Below are 18674 nucleotides of genomic sequence, written 5' to 3'. Positions count from 1 at the left end.
GCATTTATGACGAGAGTAAGTGTTAAAACTAAACGGATCTGGATTTGAGATTTCATTTTCTTGACCCGGCAAAACTTGAACCCAAACCCCAATCCGAACCTCTGATACGGTGATACCCAACCCCTGGTAGACCTCATAGCGCGGGTCAGGGGAACACATTCGGTCCGGGTCGGATAGCTCGAACCATATTGCCTCTCACTGTTCGTCATTTCCAAGGGGTTAGGGTTTCCCCCTTCGTTATTTAACTCCCTAGATCCGGACCGTCCATCTCTAAAGGGTTAGGGTTTCCACCTTTGTTATTTAACTCCCTAGATTCGACCCGTCCATCGCGAGAGGAGAAAGGGCAGAGTTGCAGAGTCTTTCCTGAAGCCCAAGAATAGTGCGTCTCTCTCTCTCTCTCTAACACACTAGTTCGAAAACTAGATCGAAGTCTGAAAGAAACGCTATGGATTTTGGGGCTTTGGTGATCTCGCATTATCGTGATTTGCTGTTTTTCTTGTTTGTTTTGTGGTGCTTGCGTTGTTACTGGATTAATAAATCTGGTCTTATTACCAGTTGAGTAATTTCACATTGATTACAAATTTAGGGTATAGCGTTAACCTTTTTGCTGGCTCTTTTTGTATTTTTTTCATATTTGTTCTCTTTACGTTGTTATCCTTGGGTAGTCTTAGGGTTTCTGAGATTGGTTTCATCTCATAAGCTCAAATATCACTGCTTTAAGTTCGATTTCTTTGTGGGCACTCGCTGTTGCGCTTTAAGTTTGGGTTTAACTAATGCTTCTTTATTTGGTCATTTCGGATCTTCCAGTATCCAATTGACTCGTTCCCTTGAAGCAAGAGTGAGAGCTTCCTTCCTTGATATTCTTATGCATCTGTCTGAAGCTTATGAGCTTTCAGATGCTTGTGAGGAAGCTTACACCTTTTCTGCTTTTTTACCATTTATTAGGTTGATTTGTTTTTACTTTTTTTGTTGCCATATCTTATGCTTCTGGATCAATCCCTTGTTGTTTGTTTTTGCTTTAGTATTGTCTCTTTGTCCCCTTTTCAATGTTTGATATAAATTTATTCATTCAAAGAATCATATTGCATAAAGAACGCTTTGGTCTCTCCTTTTTGCTGTCATTGTTGCTGCTTCTTAATCTGGTCTTAAGGATCCTTTTTAGTTCCTTGTTGACTCGTTCCCTTGAAGCGATAGTAAAATTTTCATCGTTACTCATCTATGTCTATTGAAAGTGGCCTTCTTGCGATGCTGCTTTTTGATGAATGGAGCGGTGCTACATCTGTCTTGTCGCCTTTGTTTTGTTTAGAAGGTTTGCAATTTTCTTATGTTTCATATACTTTATGGTTGTTCTTTGCGGATCTTGTGTGTGTGTGTGTGTCTGTGTTTATGATGTTTGATAGCTACTGTTTTTTTCTTTTACTTTTGTGGAGTATTGGTTTTGCTATTGCTTTTTATTCTGGTAATTTCGGATCATTTGGTATCCATTTGACCCGTTCCCTTGTAGCAATAGTGTGAGCTTCCTTATTTATTCTTGTGCATCTGTCTTAAGTTTGTGAGCTATCAAATGTTTGTCAGGAAGATGACACCTATATTCTTCTTTGTAGCTTTTCTTTTTGTTTTGTCTTTCATTTATTAGGTCGGTTTCTTTCCTTTACCATTGTCCTATATACTCGTTTAATGGCGTTTTTGTATTTTGACTTATTGTTAGCGCACCGGTGATGACTTCATAGACCTGTAATGATTGCTAAGATGATCGCATTAATGAACATCTAAGAGGCTGAGGTGCGTGATTATGTATACGATGGGCCGAACTTCTCTATGTATATAGATTTCCTGTGCTGTTTTTTTTCTTCAACATCTTTTAATCTTTGATTTACAACAGTGTCACCATGATCCTGGACACATTGCTAGGGCCTGTTTGGTTGCAAATCCAGAAATTTAATCTTCTGGTTTTATAATTATTCAGTTCTTTTTAATTCTGCAAAATTATAGTGTTTGGATCAGAGTTGCCAGTTGGGGAAGCGGGAGTGGGAAGCGATTCGGGAAGCGAAAGCCGAAATCGTGGGATGACTTAGAAGTGAACCAAGAATCATCTCGGAAGTGACCTAGGAAGCGGGGAGGAAGTGAAAATGACAAATTAAAGGGGAAGCGAGCTTTCCCTAAATGGGAACACTTCCCAAATTTTTTTGGCACTTTCCAATACGATTTGGAAGCACCATTTTTCGCTCTTCCAAAACCTGCTTTGGAGAAGCGCGCTTCCCCATGTACTATGGCGCTTCTGGTAACCTTGTTTTGGATGTACTTCAAAATCTGAGAACTATCCAGCTTCTAGTCTTTGGTTGGTTTTCTTAGTTTCTTGAGATTTACTTGTGACTGCCAATAAATGGTATGACCTGACATGCCTTCAAAGGACATCCCTAGGTTTAATGGCTGTAACACAGAAGAAGGTTAGAAACATACCAGATGTTGGAGAAGTTAAGGTAGACCAAGACATGGATTCTACAAAATATTTGTATTTGTCAGAGACATAACTACTCACTTATTCACAACATTGCTTAAGAGCTAAAATCTTCATGTTCACCTTTGTTGTCTCAAATCCCTTTCTCCTGTCATCCTGAACAGGTTTTGCCAAAAGTTTTTTACTGAAATGGTTCAACAGTTTCTCAGATTCCCCTAACTCACTCGCCCCCAAATAATTCCTTCACAGAGTATTCAAGTTATCAAATGTGGGTGCATGGTTATATTTAAAAATTTAATTATGCTACGTCCAGTGTATAGAATGGAGTTGTAAAACTGATAAGACTTTGATATGGTATTTTTATTTAAAATGTCATAAAAGTGTCATTCTGATGTTAACTAGATCTCCATTCCATTGAAATTCTCTTTTCATTGTGTAGAAAGTGTAGACACAACAAATTTTCACTTCTTTGTCTTAGGGTTTTTTCTTTTTCCTCGCATTTTTTTTTGTGTTTCTTCATATTTATTCTTATCACTGCCTTGGTATTTTTGGTAATCTTAGGGGTTTTTTGAGATCCATTTCATTTGACAAGGTCAGAAATCTGTTTTTTATGCTTTGGTTGCATTGCGGAAAATTGTTGTACTCTCCCTTGTTTCTTTTTTTGGCTTGAGGTCTAATTTGGTGCTGGTGTGATTATGCGATGATTGCAATTTTGCTGATCTTCAATTGGTTTCTTTGTTGTGGTTGAGTTGTTACAACGTCATCAGACACAGAGCCTTAAGAATTTGATCTTTTTTTTTTTGTTTTTCTTCCACACACACACACACAAAGAGGGTATGTCCCTGTCTTTATGATGCTTTATAACTTTTGTCTTTTCTTGTTTTTTTGCTTCGGTTGGGGTTTGGATTTAGCTAATGCTTCTTTATCTGGTCATTTCGGATAGTCCAGTATCCAATTGACTCGTTCCCTTGAAGCAAAAGTGAGAGCTTCCTTGTTATTCTTATGCATCTGTCTGAAGCATATGAGCTTTCAGATGCTTGTGAGGAAGCTTACACCTCTTTTAGTATTTCAAGCTGTAATGATCGTGAAGATGATCACAGTAATGAACATCTAAGGGACTGAGGTGCTTAATTATATATATGATGGTTTGAACTTCTCTATGTACAGATTTCCTGAAGTTTTTTTCACATCTTTTAAGCTTTGTCTTATAACAATTTCACCACTATCCTGCCGACATTGTTACTGAATAGGAACAGATTTGGATTTTCCTCACTCTGGAAGATGATGCCCTCTTTTACATTTTTAGCATGCTTTGTGCTCTTGTTGCTTCCTTAATCTTGTGCGGCTGCTTAGCTTTTGTCTTTTGTGGCTTATTCAAGGGAAGCAAGATAGAAGGACCCCCTCGCTATCCATTTGCATGCATGTGCTGCATGTGGACGTTGGGGAGCTATATTGCTCCTGAAACCATATGAACGGAATGGAGATCGATGTCTTACTGCAAATAGGCATATCCAACTGGCTGAACCTTTTTATTTACAAATCCTATCTTTCTCCTCAAGTATAATGAGGGAAGTTGGTAGCTGCGTTGGTACATTTGTAGTTATTCACTAATTGAAATCTGCCTTTCATCCTGGATTTCCAGAAGTTTGCAGTAAGAACATCAAAAGACATTGGAAAATATTTCTTTGAAAGGCATAATATTATGCCTCGTACTTTAAAATGCTTTTTGTTACTTCTACAATGAGGATTTTCTGTCTTAGAAAAAGGTTGACAGGGAAATCTTCCCTGTCATGAAAAGAAGCACATTATCATTTTAACTAAGAGGCAGAATATTTAAAGCATTTTTTATTTACTTGTTGGTTCATATCGCCGACCCCAATTGTTTTGGGATGAAGGCGTAGTTGTTGTTGTTTTATTAAATTTCATAAATATAAATTATAATATGGTCTCAACATGCTCATAAGACAAAATACACATCTAATATAATATGAAAATATAAATTATGTTGTTTACGAACTATGGTCAAGAAATAAGGTTTTTTAGAAATGATTTTTTTGATGAAATCGCGTTTTGGGGTCCCGTAGACCTCCAATAATACCTGATATCGAACCGAGCACATGGTTGGGACTGGTATCACCTTTAATACATATTTGAAATTATATTCTAGCATATGGATGCACTCTTTGTGTTACATACATACGCACATGTTGATGATTCCTTATATGAAATCGCGTAGATGGAAAAATCATTGGATGTTCAATATGGGTGCATAGCTTCGCCACCAATGGATGTATAACCTCACCTTTAATATCTAATGAAGGTCTAAACCTAAGGTTTGAAGAAGAGGGTAGCAAGCGATGGAGAGATGAAATTGAGTGAGGGCTCTCATCCTCGCATTTTATAGACTTTCCTAAAGTCTCTTTCCCAAAGAGACTTCTACCTCCATAAGAATTATATCCTTTCATGAGGCTTACCGACATGAAAACTCAATTGAATTAGACATTTAAATAGTCAATTTGATAGCCCTCGAAACGTAGATCGACGTGTTGGTCTTGGATTTAATCATACATGCACAGATCAGATAAAATATTTAGTCAATATAAAAAAAATATTTATTTTTGGGCTGTAATTTGGCATGAACTTTGGTCGACAATAAAACACTTAAATTAACACCAATTTGGGCGTGTAGATAGTCGATTTTGATGCACTCAAAATAAGGAATATCAAGGTCATCTGATTTAATTGATGGGCTACCGATTGACTAAATTTTTTGCCATAATAGTAATGACATTGTTCGGAGTGTCTCACCCTATGAATTCAATCTATTGGAGATTTGATCAAAAGACTAAATCAAGTCTTGTTCAAACTCCTTAATTAAGAATTCATACCCAAAATATATTCCAAACTCAATTTAAATTCAATTAATATGGTTTGGATCTATATACATTATATCTAAAATATATTAATTAATCTAAATATGTATTATATCCAAACACTAATGCTTTGACCTATATATGACCTATCAATAATCCATTATTTAAAAAAAATAGCAAATGATCTAGGATCCCCCTGGAAGGTCTCTGTGAGTTCTGGAATAGTTACTTGGTGTAGAGGGTGCAACTAACCATTATACCCCTGGCTACCTCCATGCTTCCTGTGGGTCTGCATTGACACATGGCGCTCCATTAGGCTCGGCATGACTCTCTAGGCCCCATATGCCACTGTGGCATCCTATTAGGATTATGGGTTGAGTTTAAAATACAGTGCAGTCAATTTTAAAAAAAATAATTTATGGAATCGATCCAAGTGGAAAAACTCAAAATAGAGGTCAGTCTAATTCTAAAAACACTGATCAAACTTAAATCCAAAATCATCAAATCAGATCTACGAAATCTACGACTGATAACAGATCTAACTAGAGTCTTATTTCAATTAGAAATCTTGAATTTCAGCCAAATTTAATTAGATTTCAACTTAAATTTTTTTCAAATTTTAAAATTAAAATAAACAAAATTCATAGATGCTACACCCACATATCTGAATAAATAAGTTTTAATTGTGCAAAAAAATTATGAAAAGATGCATTAAAAGGAAGGGCATTACTTTTCCCTTATTGACAAACTTTGCACACATTATTTTCAACCTTATGGTAATAAGGAATACCAAACCGATGCACAACCTTCTACACAATACGAATCGCTAGATGACCCAATCTCTGATACCATTGATCTAAAGACACCCTTTAACCTACTAATGCAAACTTCACTTTACTGTAATTTGTATTCACCTCTATCATAGGGAAATTTATTTGATAATGTCCATCACTGCTCCTCCCTAGAATAAACTCTTTCCCTGATGCGATGTTATTATCATAAGCAAACTTATTAACTGAAAGCAAAATTTGAGTAATATGTGAAACATGCAAAACATCTTTAAGTGCAAACTTTGAACCAACAACAAATAATTGAGAAGAGTCAATACGATGTATTTTCAAACTTGTTTCATCACCTATTTTTATTTTTTATTGTGTCCTTTCTATCGTATGGATTGTTCATAGAGAGGGAGTTTAAGTCGTAAGTAACATGGTGGGAGGTGCTTGAATTGGTGTACCAGTTACCTTCATCAAGCAGGTTGACTGCAACTTGATAGGCTTGAGGGGGTAGTGATTCTCTAGGATTGTTGGAGTTCTTTGGAAATTTTTGAGTGATCTAAAAGCATTGCCTGGCCGTGTGTCCAAGTTTTTCACAATATTGACACACAACAATGCCACGATTTTGCTTATTTTGATCTTGACATCCCCGCGACTTTCCTATATAACATCCTCTATCCCTTTGATAAGACCGACCTTTGTTATTATTTTGGTAGGTCCTTGATTGACTACTAGAGTTTTGATGTTGCACCTAGTTCACAGTCGGAATAAAAGATAGATTCATTATGATCAATGTCTGTAAGCTGAGCGTGATGAAATGATCTAGCAGAGTAGTAGCTGATCTTGCCATAGCCATATAAAGTAATAAGGATTAATAACAAAATAGTTTTGTCCAGGCATTTTTTTTGACCCATCTACAAATCCATAAGGGTCATAAGGAGAGTAACATAGCAAAAAATTATCTGCTATCGATTTTGTGCTCAGAAAATGTTTTTAGTTAAGGCAGGTAAGATGAGTAAAACTGCATAACTTATCTGAGAGGAAGACGCATACATGGTTCTAGCCATTAATAATCAACAATGACAGACTTCATGGAAATCACGAGAGAATGCCATAATATCGAAGAGAGAATGCACACCAAGCAAGAGCACAATTAATGTGGTTCAACAATTAATGTGGTTCATTCATAATAGTTCTCACACACTCAACTCAAACTGTGTGAGTTTTCCACTATTTTAAAAATAAGTACACGTCTTTTGGAAATCCAAAGAACCTTTTTTCTAAATCGCCTCCTACAATCACTTTATTCCGTTACGTTTGACAGGATTTCTATCTTAGAGAGGGTGATGATACAATTTCTATCTTGAGAGGAATACATTTTATCTAGATAGATCTTCTCAACCTTATCATTGAATGGCATCACCTTTGGTGAAATAAAGTTTGTATCATCACTTGCTTTGGTTCACACAGATCATTTGGGTTTGATTGTATTTAGATCCGATTTGAAATGATTAAACCCATAGCTTTATCAAGCTTTATGTTGTCGGCATGACGACCGCACGTAGATTAAGTCTTCTTGCATGGTGCGGTTTCTTCGGGTTATAAATTTAAAACAACAACAACTTGTTATCCGGGTTGGGGGAGTTCGGGTACACCCTGATGGTCGAATACCCGACCCGTTGACAGACAGCCTAGCCCGCGTCAGGGACATGCAACCGGTCCGGGTCGGATAGCCCGAACCATATTGTCGCTCACTGTTCGGGCTATCCTAAGATCCGAACCGTCCATCTCTATGGGGCTAGGGTTTCCACCTTTGTATTTTAAGTCCTGAGATCCTATGACGCCATGGAATTCGTGGGCAGGCTACGAGAGAAGGAAGACCTTTCTGAGAGGAGAAAGGGGGGAGTTGCAGAGTCCTTCCTGAACCCCAAAAATGGTGCGTCTCTCTCTTTCTCTCTCAGCAACAACACTGTATAAACCCTAGCTCAAAAACTAAACGGAGATCGATTTTTGGGCTTTCGTGATCTAAATTATCCTGATTTTCTGTTCTTCATGCTTGTTTTGTGGTGCTTACTTTGTTACCAGATGAATAAATCTGGACCCATTACAAATTGAGTAAGTTTGATTTAATTACAACTTATGGTTTAGGGTTATAACGTTCCCGCTGTTTTGTTTTGTTTTGTTTTTTGTATTTTCTCATATCTGCTCTTCTCGTTACGTTGTTATTCTTGGGTAATCTTAGGGTTTCCGATTGGTTTCATCTCAAAAGCTCAAATGTCACGGTTTTAAGTCATGGGTAATCGCATATCTCCCGCACTTTTTTTTTACCGCCTGGTCTATTTCGGGGCCGAATAGATACATGGCTATGATTTTGCTGTTGTTCAATTGCTTGAGTTGGTACAGCATGAACTGATCTGGACTCATTAACAAATTCATGTTTCGGACTTTTAATCATTTTCGTCCATATTTTTTGTCTTGTTTCTTCCGTATGCATTCTTGTTGTGTTGTTGTTGTTGGTAATATGTTGCTGGCTTCATCCGCAGATTCTTTGTTTGGCCGCCTTTAGAGTTTGGGACCACTGTTTGCATCTCTTCTCTATTTTCCTCTTTTTGAGTTTTCTATTCGATTCTCGGAGGTACTGTGTTCTCTTTATGATTTTGTTTTGATTTTCGTTTTTCGTTGGGGCTGGGGAGAGGAAGCGATTGAGGTTTGGCATGGTAAGGTACCGGGGGCATGCCAAAGAGTTTGATGTTTGTGCACTACATTTCATTGGATGAGCAACATGCACAAGTCTTGCCTTGACATGATCGCTACATTACACTTAACCGTCCCATTTGATTTGGAATCATTTTCCAAATCCCTAATCTATCATTTGCCTTGCATAGAAGCATTTGGAAAATTTTGACTCAATGTTCCCATTGGATTGAAATTGTTTCTCAGATCTATAATCTAGCCATTTGCTTTGGATAGAAGCATTCAGAGAAATATTTATACAGTTCTATGCTTCTGTTCCTCGAGTTTCCTCTAAGCTTTTTAGGTGGCAAATTTTGAAAACTGGTGCCTGGATTCACCATCAAATGCCCATCCATTTCAGGCGATTAGGTAATGCCTCATAGGGAGGTCATTGAACATGAAGGGTGATCTTTATTGGGAAGGAGATCCAGTGTACGGGGCAGAACGCCATTCCTATAAACGAAGGTGGTGGCCCCCTATTAAAGAGGGCCCCCCAGTGTACTGCCTTGTTACTGAAAGGCAGAACACTCTTGTGAGTTTTTACCCAAACTCAGAACCATGCCCCCCTTTATTGTGCTTGCGATAAGATTATTTGTGGTTTTGTGCTTGTATACTGCCAATAGCTGCATAATTAGCTTCCTTGCTGCATAATAGCACTAAGGGGTAGGAGGGATCATAAGTATAAATGCTCCACCTGTAACTGGTATTGTGAATACGTAGTTGTTTAACATGATGGACCATTTGTAGGGCTGAGCAATGTAACGAGACACTTGAAATGAGCTTTGGCCCAATCTGAGACATCTGGAGAGTTGGATGGTGGAGCAGATAAGATAGACAAAGACATGGTTTCCACAAAATATCTATAATTATCAGAGGCATAACAACTCCCTTATCCACTACATTGATGAAGAGCCAAAATCTTCCTGTTCCCCTTTGATGTCTCAAGTACCTTCCCGTGTGTCATCCTGAATAGGTTTTACCAAACGGTTTTTCCTCAAATTGATCCACAGTTTCTGTGTTCCCTTAACTCACTCATCACAAATAATTCCTTCATAGTCTTCAAGTTTTGAAATGTGGGTGCAGCATTGTATTTTATTATGCTATGTCCATTGCAGAGAATAGGTCTTAGCCCAGCGTTTTAGGTAGGAGTGCCAATGGGTCGGGTTTATGTCCAATGTAGAGAATAAGTTTAAAAGTTTAAAATGGCAATTTCCTAAAAGTTTAAAATGGCAATTTCTCGCGAGATTTACAAAATATTGCGAGATTTATGTAAAACATAAATATCGTGATTTAAACGCGATATTTATGTTTTAAATGACTATTTATCACAAAAAAAACAATGTATTTTGATTTTTAAATAATTTTTATTAATATTTTCTTATAAACAATATTTTTAATTAATTTTTTTATTGCCGAGATTTTGCCAAAAAAATGCCAGATTTGTGGATTTTTTTTCAATTTCTCATGAGTTTTTGAAAAACGATCAATTGCCGATAAAAAGTTTGTCACTATAGTTGTAACCCAAGTTTTAGGGTATGTACATAAAAAATCTCGATCCAAATATGATTTGGATCAACCCATACCGTCCCGAGACATATGCCAGTCGAGTTTGAGTCAATTTTGCCAGATATCTTATTAGACATGGCTTGAACCTATGCATTTATGATGAGAGTAAGTGTTAAAACTAAACGGATCTGGATTTGAGATTTCATTTTCTTGACCCGGCAAAACTTGAACCCAAACCCCAATCCGAACCCCTGATGGGTCTGATACCCAACCCCTGGTAGACCTCATAGCCCAGGTCAGGGGAACGCATTCGGTCTGGGTCGGATAGCTCGAACCATATTGCCTCTCACTGTTCGTCATTTCCAAGGCCGAGCATGAGGGCAGGATCGCAATTTCGACTGTAGGCGAGCAACCACCACCTCCAGCAGACCCAGTGGACGGTGTATCACCCACATACACGCCTGCAACTTATTCGTCAAGTTATAGTCTTGGCGCATCGGAATATACTCCGGCGACGCCCCTCTACGGGCAGGAGACCTCCTACGGTGAGCCACTTTCCTTCACCCCTAAGCGCAGATTCAGGCGCACATGCAATAGAATGGAATATCTTAGGAAGTACTCTAGTCGTCCCTAAGGGGAAGTAGCACCTACCCAGTTTTGTTGGAGTCTTTGAACTCATTTATAATTACAGAATAGAACTTTTGCTTATGTACCAGCACGACTGGATTCAAAATAAATGACTTTCGTAATAAAGATCTTGTGCTTGTTCAGTATTTTTGACTCTTAACCTTGGTTGCTTTTTAACGATGACGGGTAACTCAAGCAACAACATGACTGATGAGTTGTGTGAGCAGAGCGGATTCATGATGGATACCCTCAACTCCTTGGCAGAGGCAATTCGTAACCACGGTCGCCCCCAGCTGGATCTGAGTTCTCTTATTGGGAATACACCAACCGCTACATATGAAAAATTTCTGAAGCTTGACCCTCCTACCTTATCTAGCAAGGTTGACCCTGACTTGGCGGAGAGTTGGGTCAAAGAAGTGTAACGGGTGTTCCAAGTGTTGTCTGTTCCTGACGATAAGAAGACGATGTTCGGGTCCTTTCGATTGAAGGACGACGCTCGCGAGTGGTGGGACACTACCCGGGAGGTGCAGTTCCCAGGTGCGGAGGTGATTCCTTGGGAGGCCTTTCGGAGAACTTTTCTCGGAAACTACTTTTCTCCTCATGCGAGGGAAAAGAAGGTGGAATTTCTGGAGTTGTGCCAAGGCAGCCTAATTTCTGGAGTTGTGCCAAGGGAAAAGATGATCTCTGCATAGAAAAAAATTAAGGTTGTGAGCTGCTTTTTTCAGCTAGTTTTTTGTTTTTGGTTGAAATGTGCTTTTGGGTAGTAAATGCTAAAAATTGATGATCTCTGCATAGAAAAAAATTAAGGTTGTGAGCTGCTTTTTTCAGCTAGTTTTTTGTTTTTGGCCCAAATATATCCAAGTTTTATTTTATACAATCATCCTTGGTGCCTTCAGGCAAGCCCAATGACTTTTTTTCCTTATTCTACTGTGGTTGTATTTATTGTTGTACCTTCCCTTTTTATCTAGCTTTTTCTCATTGTCAAGTAAAAACGTGATGAATATGGATCTGTCTTTAAATTATTTTTTCTGCTTCAGGCGCGAGGTTTGAAGAAGCATCCGAAGAGGCTCAATGCTCTGAAACATTGGATGCTTGACAAGTTGGGAGGAGCATTTGTAAGTACATTGCAGCATCCACCCCTACTCCTTGAAAACTACTTGGTTCAGCTATTCGACCTATTTTATCAATTCCTTATTGCATAACGCTTGTTCTTTATAGGCACCCAAACCATCTTCTGGGCCACACAAGAGTCGTGAATGCTTGCCACTGATCCTCATCATTCGGAACAAACTCAAATATGCTTTGACATATAGAGATGTCTCAATCCTGATGCAACGTCTTGTAACTGTAGATGGAAAAGTACGAACTGATCAAAAGTATCCTTGTGGGTTTATGGGTACGTTTCATTATGTTTGTTTTAAAAAGCTCAAAAGTCAACAAAACCACGGGTTTATGGGTACGTTTGATCCGATTTGCATTTTAAAATGCTCAAAAGTCAATAAAACCACGTGACATTCATCCAAAATGCAAGCAGACGACCACGATGTCGGCATGAGCAAAAACACTCATGTTCAGCATGACCTGATCTGCTTCCGTTGAGGCCTTGGGCATATTTCATTGGAGGCCCATTGGACGGGGTGGGGCGGGGAAAGCGTAAGTCCATCCCCGCCTACATCCCCGCACGGGGATGGATTTAAACCTTCATCCCGGTCCAAACGGGGCGAGGTGGGGCGGGGTTCTGCTTTCCCCTGGTCCACTGCCATCCCTAACCAGACCTGGACCATACCTGATAAAATAATATTCTTTTATCATTTTTACATTGAAAAATATGGGTCTTAATCAGGACTCGGGTCAGGCCCGGATCTGGTATAAAGTTTCACAAACTATACCTGAGTCTATGTATTTATCGGACCTTCGGGTCCGAATCCAGGTTTTAATCAGATCTTCTTATTTGTCACCATATACCGGGACCCTATAGGGTTTGGTCCGGGTAAACCCGACCCGTTGGCACTCCTACCTAAAACGCTGGGCTAAGACCCTCAGCCCCATGGTTTATGTTGGGCTTCGGCTTATAGAAGGGGTAGTGCATGCAGCTCACAAGTGATAAGTTTAAAGTCTTACAACCTTGGAACACTTTGTTTTTCCAATGGTCCAGTTTGAGCTGGGGTAAGTAGGTTTACAGTCCAAATTTGTAATTTTTCGTTCTTTCGATTGATTGGCACACTTAGTTTTTTTGTTCGTTGATTGATTGAATTTGGTATTGATTACATCAGACCCGAATCCGAACCGATTACATCCAAAGGGTCTGAGTCCGGATGGTTTTGGAACCGACCGGCTGCGGCCGACCCATAGGGTCAAAGGAACGGAACCGATCCGTGTTCGGATCGCGCGAACCTCATTCCCCCTCACTCTTCGGGACACCATTAGATATGGACCGTCCATTTTCAGGGGTTAGGGTTTCTACCCGAGTCTATAAAATGCTTAATCGGACGCCCTCATAGCTTTCATGGGAACGCAACGATTGACGAGCGAGCGGTGAAGCGCGTTCTCTAGAAGAGAGAAGAATTGTTGTTTCCTTCCTGAAACCCAACAACGGTGCGTCTCTCTCTCTCTCTATCTATCTGTGAGCAACGAAAACCTTCCCTTGAAAACTAAATCGAATTCGATATCATTTGAAAAAACCCTAGCCCAAAACTAGTGTTCAAAGGTCGTTTTTCACCGCAGAAAGCCCAAACATAAAGCTTTGAGTTTGATTTCATCTCAATCGAGAGAAAAAACGAAAATCCCAACGCAAGAGCACGGTTTCAAGTTCGGTTTCGGGCGAGGAGGCTCGAAAAAACTCCTCCCTTTTACATATTTATTTTACTGGCGGATATCGATTTTGAGGTTCTCGTGATCTGAACCGTCGTGACTTTATAGACCAACTGTCTTTTTGCTTTGGTTGGTGTTTGGGTTTAGCAAATGCTTCTTCATCTAGTCATTAAGGATCCTCCAGTATCCAATTGACTCGTTCCCTAGAAGCAAGAGAAACAAAGACAACTTCCTTGTTATTCTATTGCATATGTCTGCAGCTTTACGTGCTTTCAGATGCTTGTGAGGAAGCTTACACCTCATTTAGTCTTTAAAGCTTTTATTTTGGGGTTTTTTACCTTTTCATAGGTTGGTTTGCTTTTCGTTTTCCGGTTGCCTCATCTACTCGTTTAATGGTGTTGTTAAATGTTGACATGTGTTACTGCACCGATGATGACTTCATAGACCTGTAATGATCGCAATGATGATCGCAGTACTGAACATCTAAGCGACTGATGTGCTTAATTATACATAGTATTGCATGAACTTCTCAATGTATAGATTTCCTGAAGTTTTTTAAACATCTTTTAAACTGTTTTACAACAATTTTGCCATTGAGGAAGGTGAGTCTGCTTGAACATCTCAATGTATGATCCTGGAGAATTTGTTATTGAACAGGTAGAGACCAAGATTTTGCTCGCTCACTAATTGAGAACTGCCTTTCAGCCTGGCTTTTCAGAAGTTTGCAGCATTGTTGTGAAAAGCATTGCCTAAGCCTTGAGGTGCAAAACGTAAACCTAAAAAATATATTTTTAAAAACTTTAAAAGCTCATTTAAAAATATCTAATAACACAAGTAAATAAAAAATGCTTTAAATATTCTGCCTCTTAGTTAAAATGATAATGTGCTTCTTTTCATGACAACCTCAGTATGGATTTTCTGTCTTTGAGAAAAGTTCACAGCAAAACGTCCCATTATATATTTTAGTAAAAAGTTTTCTTTTATGAATTTCTTATGGTTGTTTTTTATTGCTGCTAATCCAAAACAGCAGCAGCTCTCTGGGCAGAATAAGGAAGTTTGGAAGACGTTTTAGGTATAAACTATAATGGCAGGAGGAAATTTCATGCATCGGGTGCTCAGCTATGTTGTCAATGAGCTTGTCGTCAATGGCCTTGCCAACAGGTGAGGTCATCCTTTATGCCATGCCTGCTGGATCTATCCCGTGATTGCTGTCTTTTGTCTTTGTTTTGTCTCTTTGACTCCTTTGCATGCTTTGACATAATTTATTCGTTTAAAGAAACTGATTGTAGTAAAGAAGCTTTGTTCTCTCCTTTTAGCAGTCAATGTTGTTGCTTCTTAATCTGGTCACAGGGATCCTTTTTAGTTCCTTTTTGACTCGTTCCCTTGAAGCTATAGTAAAGTTTCATGGTTCCTCGTCTATGTCTATCTGAAGGTGGTTTCTTGTTCTGCTGCTTTCTGATGAATGGAGCGGTGCTACATCTGTTTATGATGTTTGATGGCTACTATTTTTTTCCTTTTATTTTGTTTAATACGGGTTTAGCTATTGCTTCTTAATCTTGTCATTTCGGGTCATTTGGTTTTCAATTGACTCCTTGAAGCAAAGGTGAGGGCTTCCTGGTTAATCTTGTTTCAATGTCTGAAGCTTGTGAGTTTTCAGATGCTTTTGAGTAAGTTGGAGCTTCTTTTCTTCTTTGAAGCTTTGCTTTTTGCTTTTTTTGGCCCATTTATTTTGTTGGTTTCTTTTTTCTTTTTGGAGTGCCCTTTTTACTCCTTCAATGCTATTACTACATTCTGATGTATGATTAGTGCACCTGTGATGATTTCAGGACCTGTAATGGTTTCTGCATTCTGACTTATGGTATATGCAATATTTTTCTCTTTAGTATATTTGATGGTTGTTCTTGTGTATCTTGTGTGTGTTATATGATGTTTGATGGCTGCTACTATTTTTTTCCTTTTATTTTGTGGACTACGGGTTTAGCTATTGCTTCTTAATCTGGTCATTTCGGATCGTTTTTCTTCCAATTGACTCGTTCCCTTGAAGCAAGAGTGAGAGCTTCCTTATTCTTGTGCAACTGCCTGAAGCTTGTGACTTTGTGAGCTTTCAGATGCTTTTGAGGAAGCTGACACCTCTTTTCTTCTTTGAAGTTTTGCTTTTCGGGGTTTTATTTTGCCCATTTATTTTGTTGGTTTCTTTTTCTTATTTGGATTTCCCTTCTTACTCGTTTAATGCTATTGCTGCATTCTGACGTATGGTTAGTGCACCGGTGATGATTTCATAGACCTGTAATGATTGTGAAGATGATCGCATTAGTGAACATCTAAGGGACTGAGGTGCTTAATTATGCCTACGATGGGTTGAACTTCTCTATGTATAGATTTCCTGAACGTGTATTCTTGGAGTATTTAGAAGTACATTGCTTCCTTTGGCTGGCTTATTGGTTTAGTTTCTGTTATGTTCCTTGTTCTTGTTTGGTGGTTTATGGCTATTTACACTAATTGGGTACTGCTTTTTCAGCCCGGCCTTCCAGAGGTTTGCAGTAAGAACATCAAAGAGATTGGAAGATATTTCAATCAAAGGTGATTAATTCTATCTTGTATTTGAAATCGATCTATGCTGCATTTCATGGCTTCAACAGTAGCGAGGTGTCCCCTACTATGAGATGGGGTTTCCTTTATTCTTTTTTTATGGCTCTGTGGATTGCATTAGAACCACTGTAGGTCTTTTTTCTTGCAGCTAGTCAGAAACGGCAGGAGCTAGCTGAGCAGATGAAGGAAGTTTCAAAGACGTTTGAGGTATAAAATTTGTTGTTTCTTACATTATTTTCTTTCAGTCTTACAGATTTAAGCTGTTTTCTTTTGTGGCTGACATCCGAGCCTGTTGGTAATCGACCTGTCTTTGGGCTTTGTTGCAGTCGTACAAGAACCAATGATTTGAAAAACTGATGAAGAGTCAGGTTGCAGAAATGAAAAACCTATTTTCAATATTGTGTGTATAATTTGGTAACCCAAGTAATGTTGTTCCATTCATGTACAGAATAAAGCTTTTGCATGCAACATATAAATTTTCCATCAATTACTATCTCAGTTCTGTTTGTCCAACCGTATGACCGAATGTTATCGTGCTGCGTGATGCATCTCCTTTGGTGGTTCGATGTTATTACCTTGTTCTGTGGTTTGGGATGCCGGACACATGAACACGTTGTGATAACTCTTGTTCTATTTTTACTTTGTGCGGAGACATGGATAATGGGTTTGTTAACTTGTTTTTAGATCGTAGGACTCATCTGCCCTAAAGTATCTTAACATGTTTGCTATGGATTTTAGCCCTGGATATGGATCTCAGATTGGATCTAAATATTAACAAATGTTTAAATTTTGGTTAATTTGAGAAAAAATAGGAATTGATATTTTTATATATAAATGCTTTAGCCTGTGTTATTGGATCTAATTATGAAAGTTTATCAAAAATTATGGATTTTTTATCTGAATATGGATCCCAAACTGGATCCATTTACTAAAAAAATGTTTACAATTTGAATAATTTGATAAGTAAGATTCAGAACCATAAATAAATGAATCTTTAACTTTTAAAAGGTCATTTTAAATTTTTAAGTGTCAAAAATCAGATTGAACTTTGCTTTGATGATAAAATTTGAGGGCTTTTGATGTAGAACCCTCTTTGTTGTCTAATGTGTCAAGCTCTATCAATGACAAAACTGGCGGAAAGTTTTATTTGTATAATATATTTAAAAAAATGGTTTCTAACAATGACGAAGACATGAGGAGCTTCTTGTGACGTTTGTCATATAGGCCGAGAGGACTGGCCAAACGTTCTTGTATATCAGATTAAGTTGGTGGTATGAACTAAAAGTTTTGCTGAGTTAATTCAGACAAAATGAAACAAGTATATTTTCATTCAAAATTGCATGAAGACAAAAGTCAGAGACTTTCTTTAGAAAGGATATGACACACTTTTAGGGTAAAAATCATTGAAAAAGAAAGGATTTGTTTTTATTTTTTTTAAAGACATGAAATAATTCGCCTTTATTAACGTGCCTCTTTGTAGGAATGCACTAGCCGAGTTAGCTTGAGCTCAACTTGTTTAAGCTAGCTCGTTCATGAACATAAATGAGCTGAGCTTGAACACAATTCCAACCTTTGGTGTGCATAAATGAGCTAATCTTGGAGTTTTGGTATTTGTATATTTTTTCAGGTCAACATATTCAAAAAGCATAGTCTGGTGCGGTGGGGATGTGAGGGATCAAATCCCACCTCCATGTATTTATCTTTTTAGAATGTTGTTTTAGGTCAAAATGGAGCCGAGCCTAAACAATGTCATTGAAGCTTGAACATGGGTATTCTGAAATGAGCCAAGTTTAAATTGCGCAAGCTCTGCTCAAACTGGGCTCGTGTGTATTCCTACCTTTTAGGACAAGGTTTGGGTTTAGGACGGTGATGTGGTACTAAATAAATTTTATAAAGTGAATTTCCCTGCAAAACACACTTCTCAAAAAATTAGTCAAGGAATTTATGGCCAATGAGCTTGGATCACAAGACTTAATAATTTTATGCATTTGTCCTTTTAGAATGTTCAAACTCGGCTCTAGGTCAAAACGGAGCCGAGCCTAAACAATGTTGTTGAAGCTTGACTCCAAGCTTGAACATGGTCAATTTGAAACAAGCCAAGTTTAATCTTCCCAAGTTCTGCTGAACTCGGCTCGTGTGCATCCCTACCTTTTAGGACAAGGTTTGGGTTTAGTATGGTTTGTGCGCTCGTAAGCTTGGATTAATGTGATACTAAATAAATTTTATAAAGTGAACTTCCTTCCAAAATACATTTCTCCAAAATTTAGTCGTGGCCAATGAGCTTGGATCACAAGACTTAAT

General features: G+C 38.2%; 1 protein-coding gene and 2 non-coding genes across 5 annotated transcripts; all 3 read left to right on the top strand.

The window, feature by feature from the left end:
- Positions 1-1708: 1708 nt before the first annotated feature.
- Positions 1709-1787, top strand: LOC149833861 (small nucleolar RNA SNORD25). The gene has a single exon (XR_016432942.1). It is a non-coding gene; the product is annotated as a small nucleolar RNA SNORD25 (small nucleolar RNA).
- An 11691-nt stretch (positions 1788-13478) lies between these two features.
- On the top strand, positions 13479-16886 carry LOC149833859 (uncharacterized). Of its 3 annotated transcripts, none has more exons than XM_090011075.1 (5): positions 13479-13568; positions 14812-14945; positions 16303-16364; positions 16522-16580; positions 16700-16886. In XM_090011075.1, the coding sequence occupies exons 2-5, from the start codon at positions 14869-14871 to the stop codon at positions 16715-16717; spliced, it is 216 nt and encodes a 71-aa protein (XP_089867201.1). In that variant the 5' UTR covers positions 13479-13568; positions 14812-14868; the 3' UTR covers positions 16718-16886. The 3 variants fall into 3 exon arrangements, with proteins under 3 accessions (XP_089867201.1, XP_089867200.1, XP_089867202.1); XM_090011074.1 differs by lacking the exon at positions 13479-13568 and adding an exon at positions 14268-14545; XM_090011076.1 differs by lacking the exon at positions 13479-13568 and adding an exon at positions 14491-14545 and having other exon boundaries at positions 14815-14945.
- On the top strand, positions 16045-16123 carry LOC149833860 (small nucleolar RNA SNORD25). Its single transcript, XR_016432935.1, has one exon. It is a non-coding gene; the product is annotated as a small nucleolar RNA SNORD25 (small nucleolar RNA).
- Positions 16887-18674: the final 1788 nt, after the last annotated feature.

Source organism: Nuphar pumila, chromosome 6 (genome assembly GCF_984573655.1).
Source record: "Nuphar pumila chromosome 6, dmNupPumi1.hap1.1, whole genome shotgun sequence".
NCBI classification, from domain to species: domain Eukaryota; kingdom Viridiplantae; phylum Streptophyta; class Magnoliopsida; order Nymphaeales; family Nymphaeaceae; genus Nuphar; species Nuphar pumila.
The sequence above is the reverse complement of the archived record's forward strand: the minus strand, read 5'-3'. Positions and strand labels throughout refer to the sequence as shown.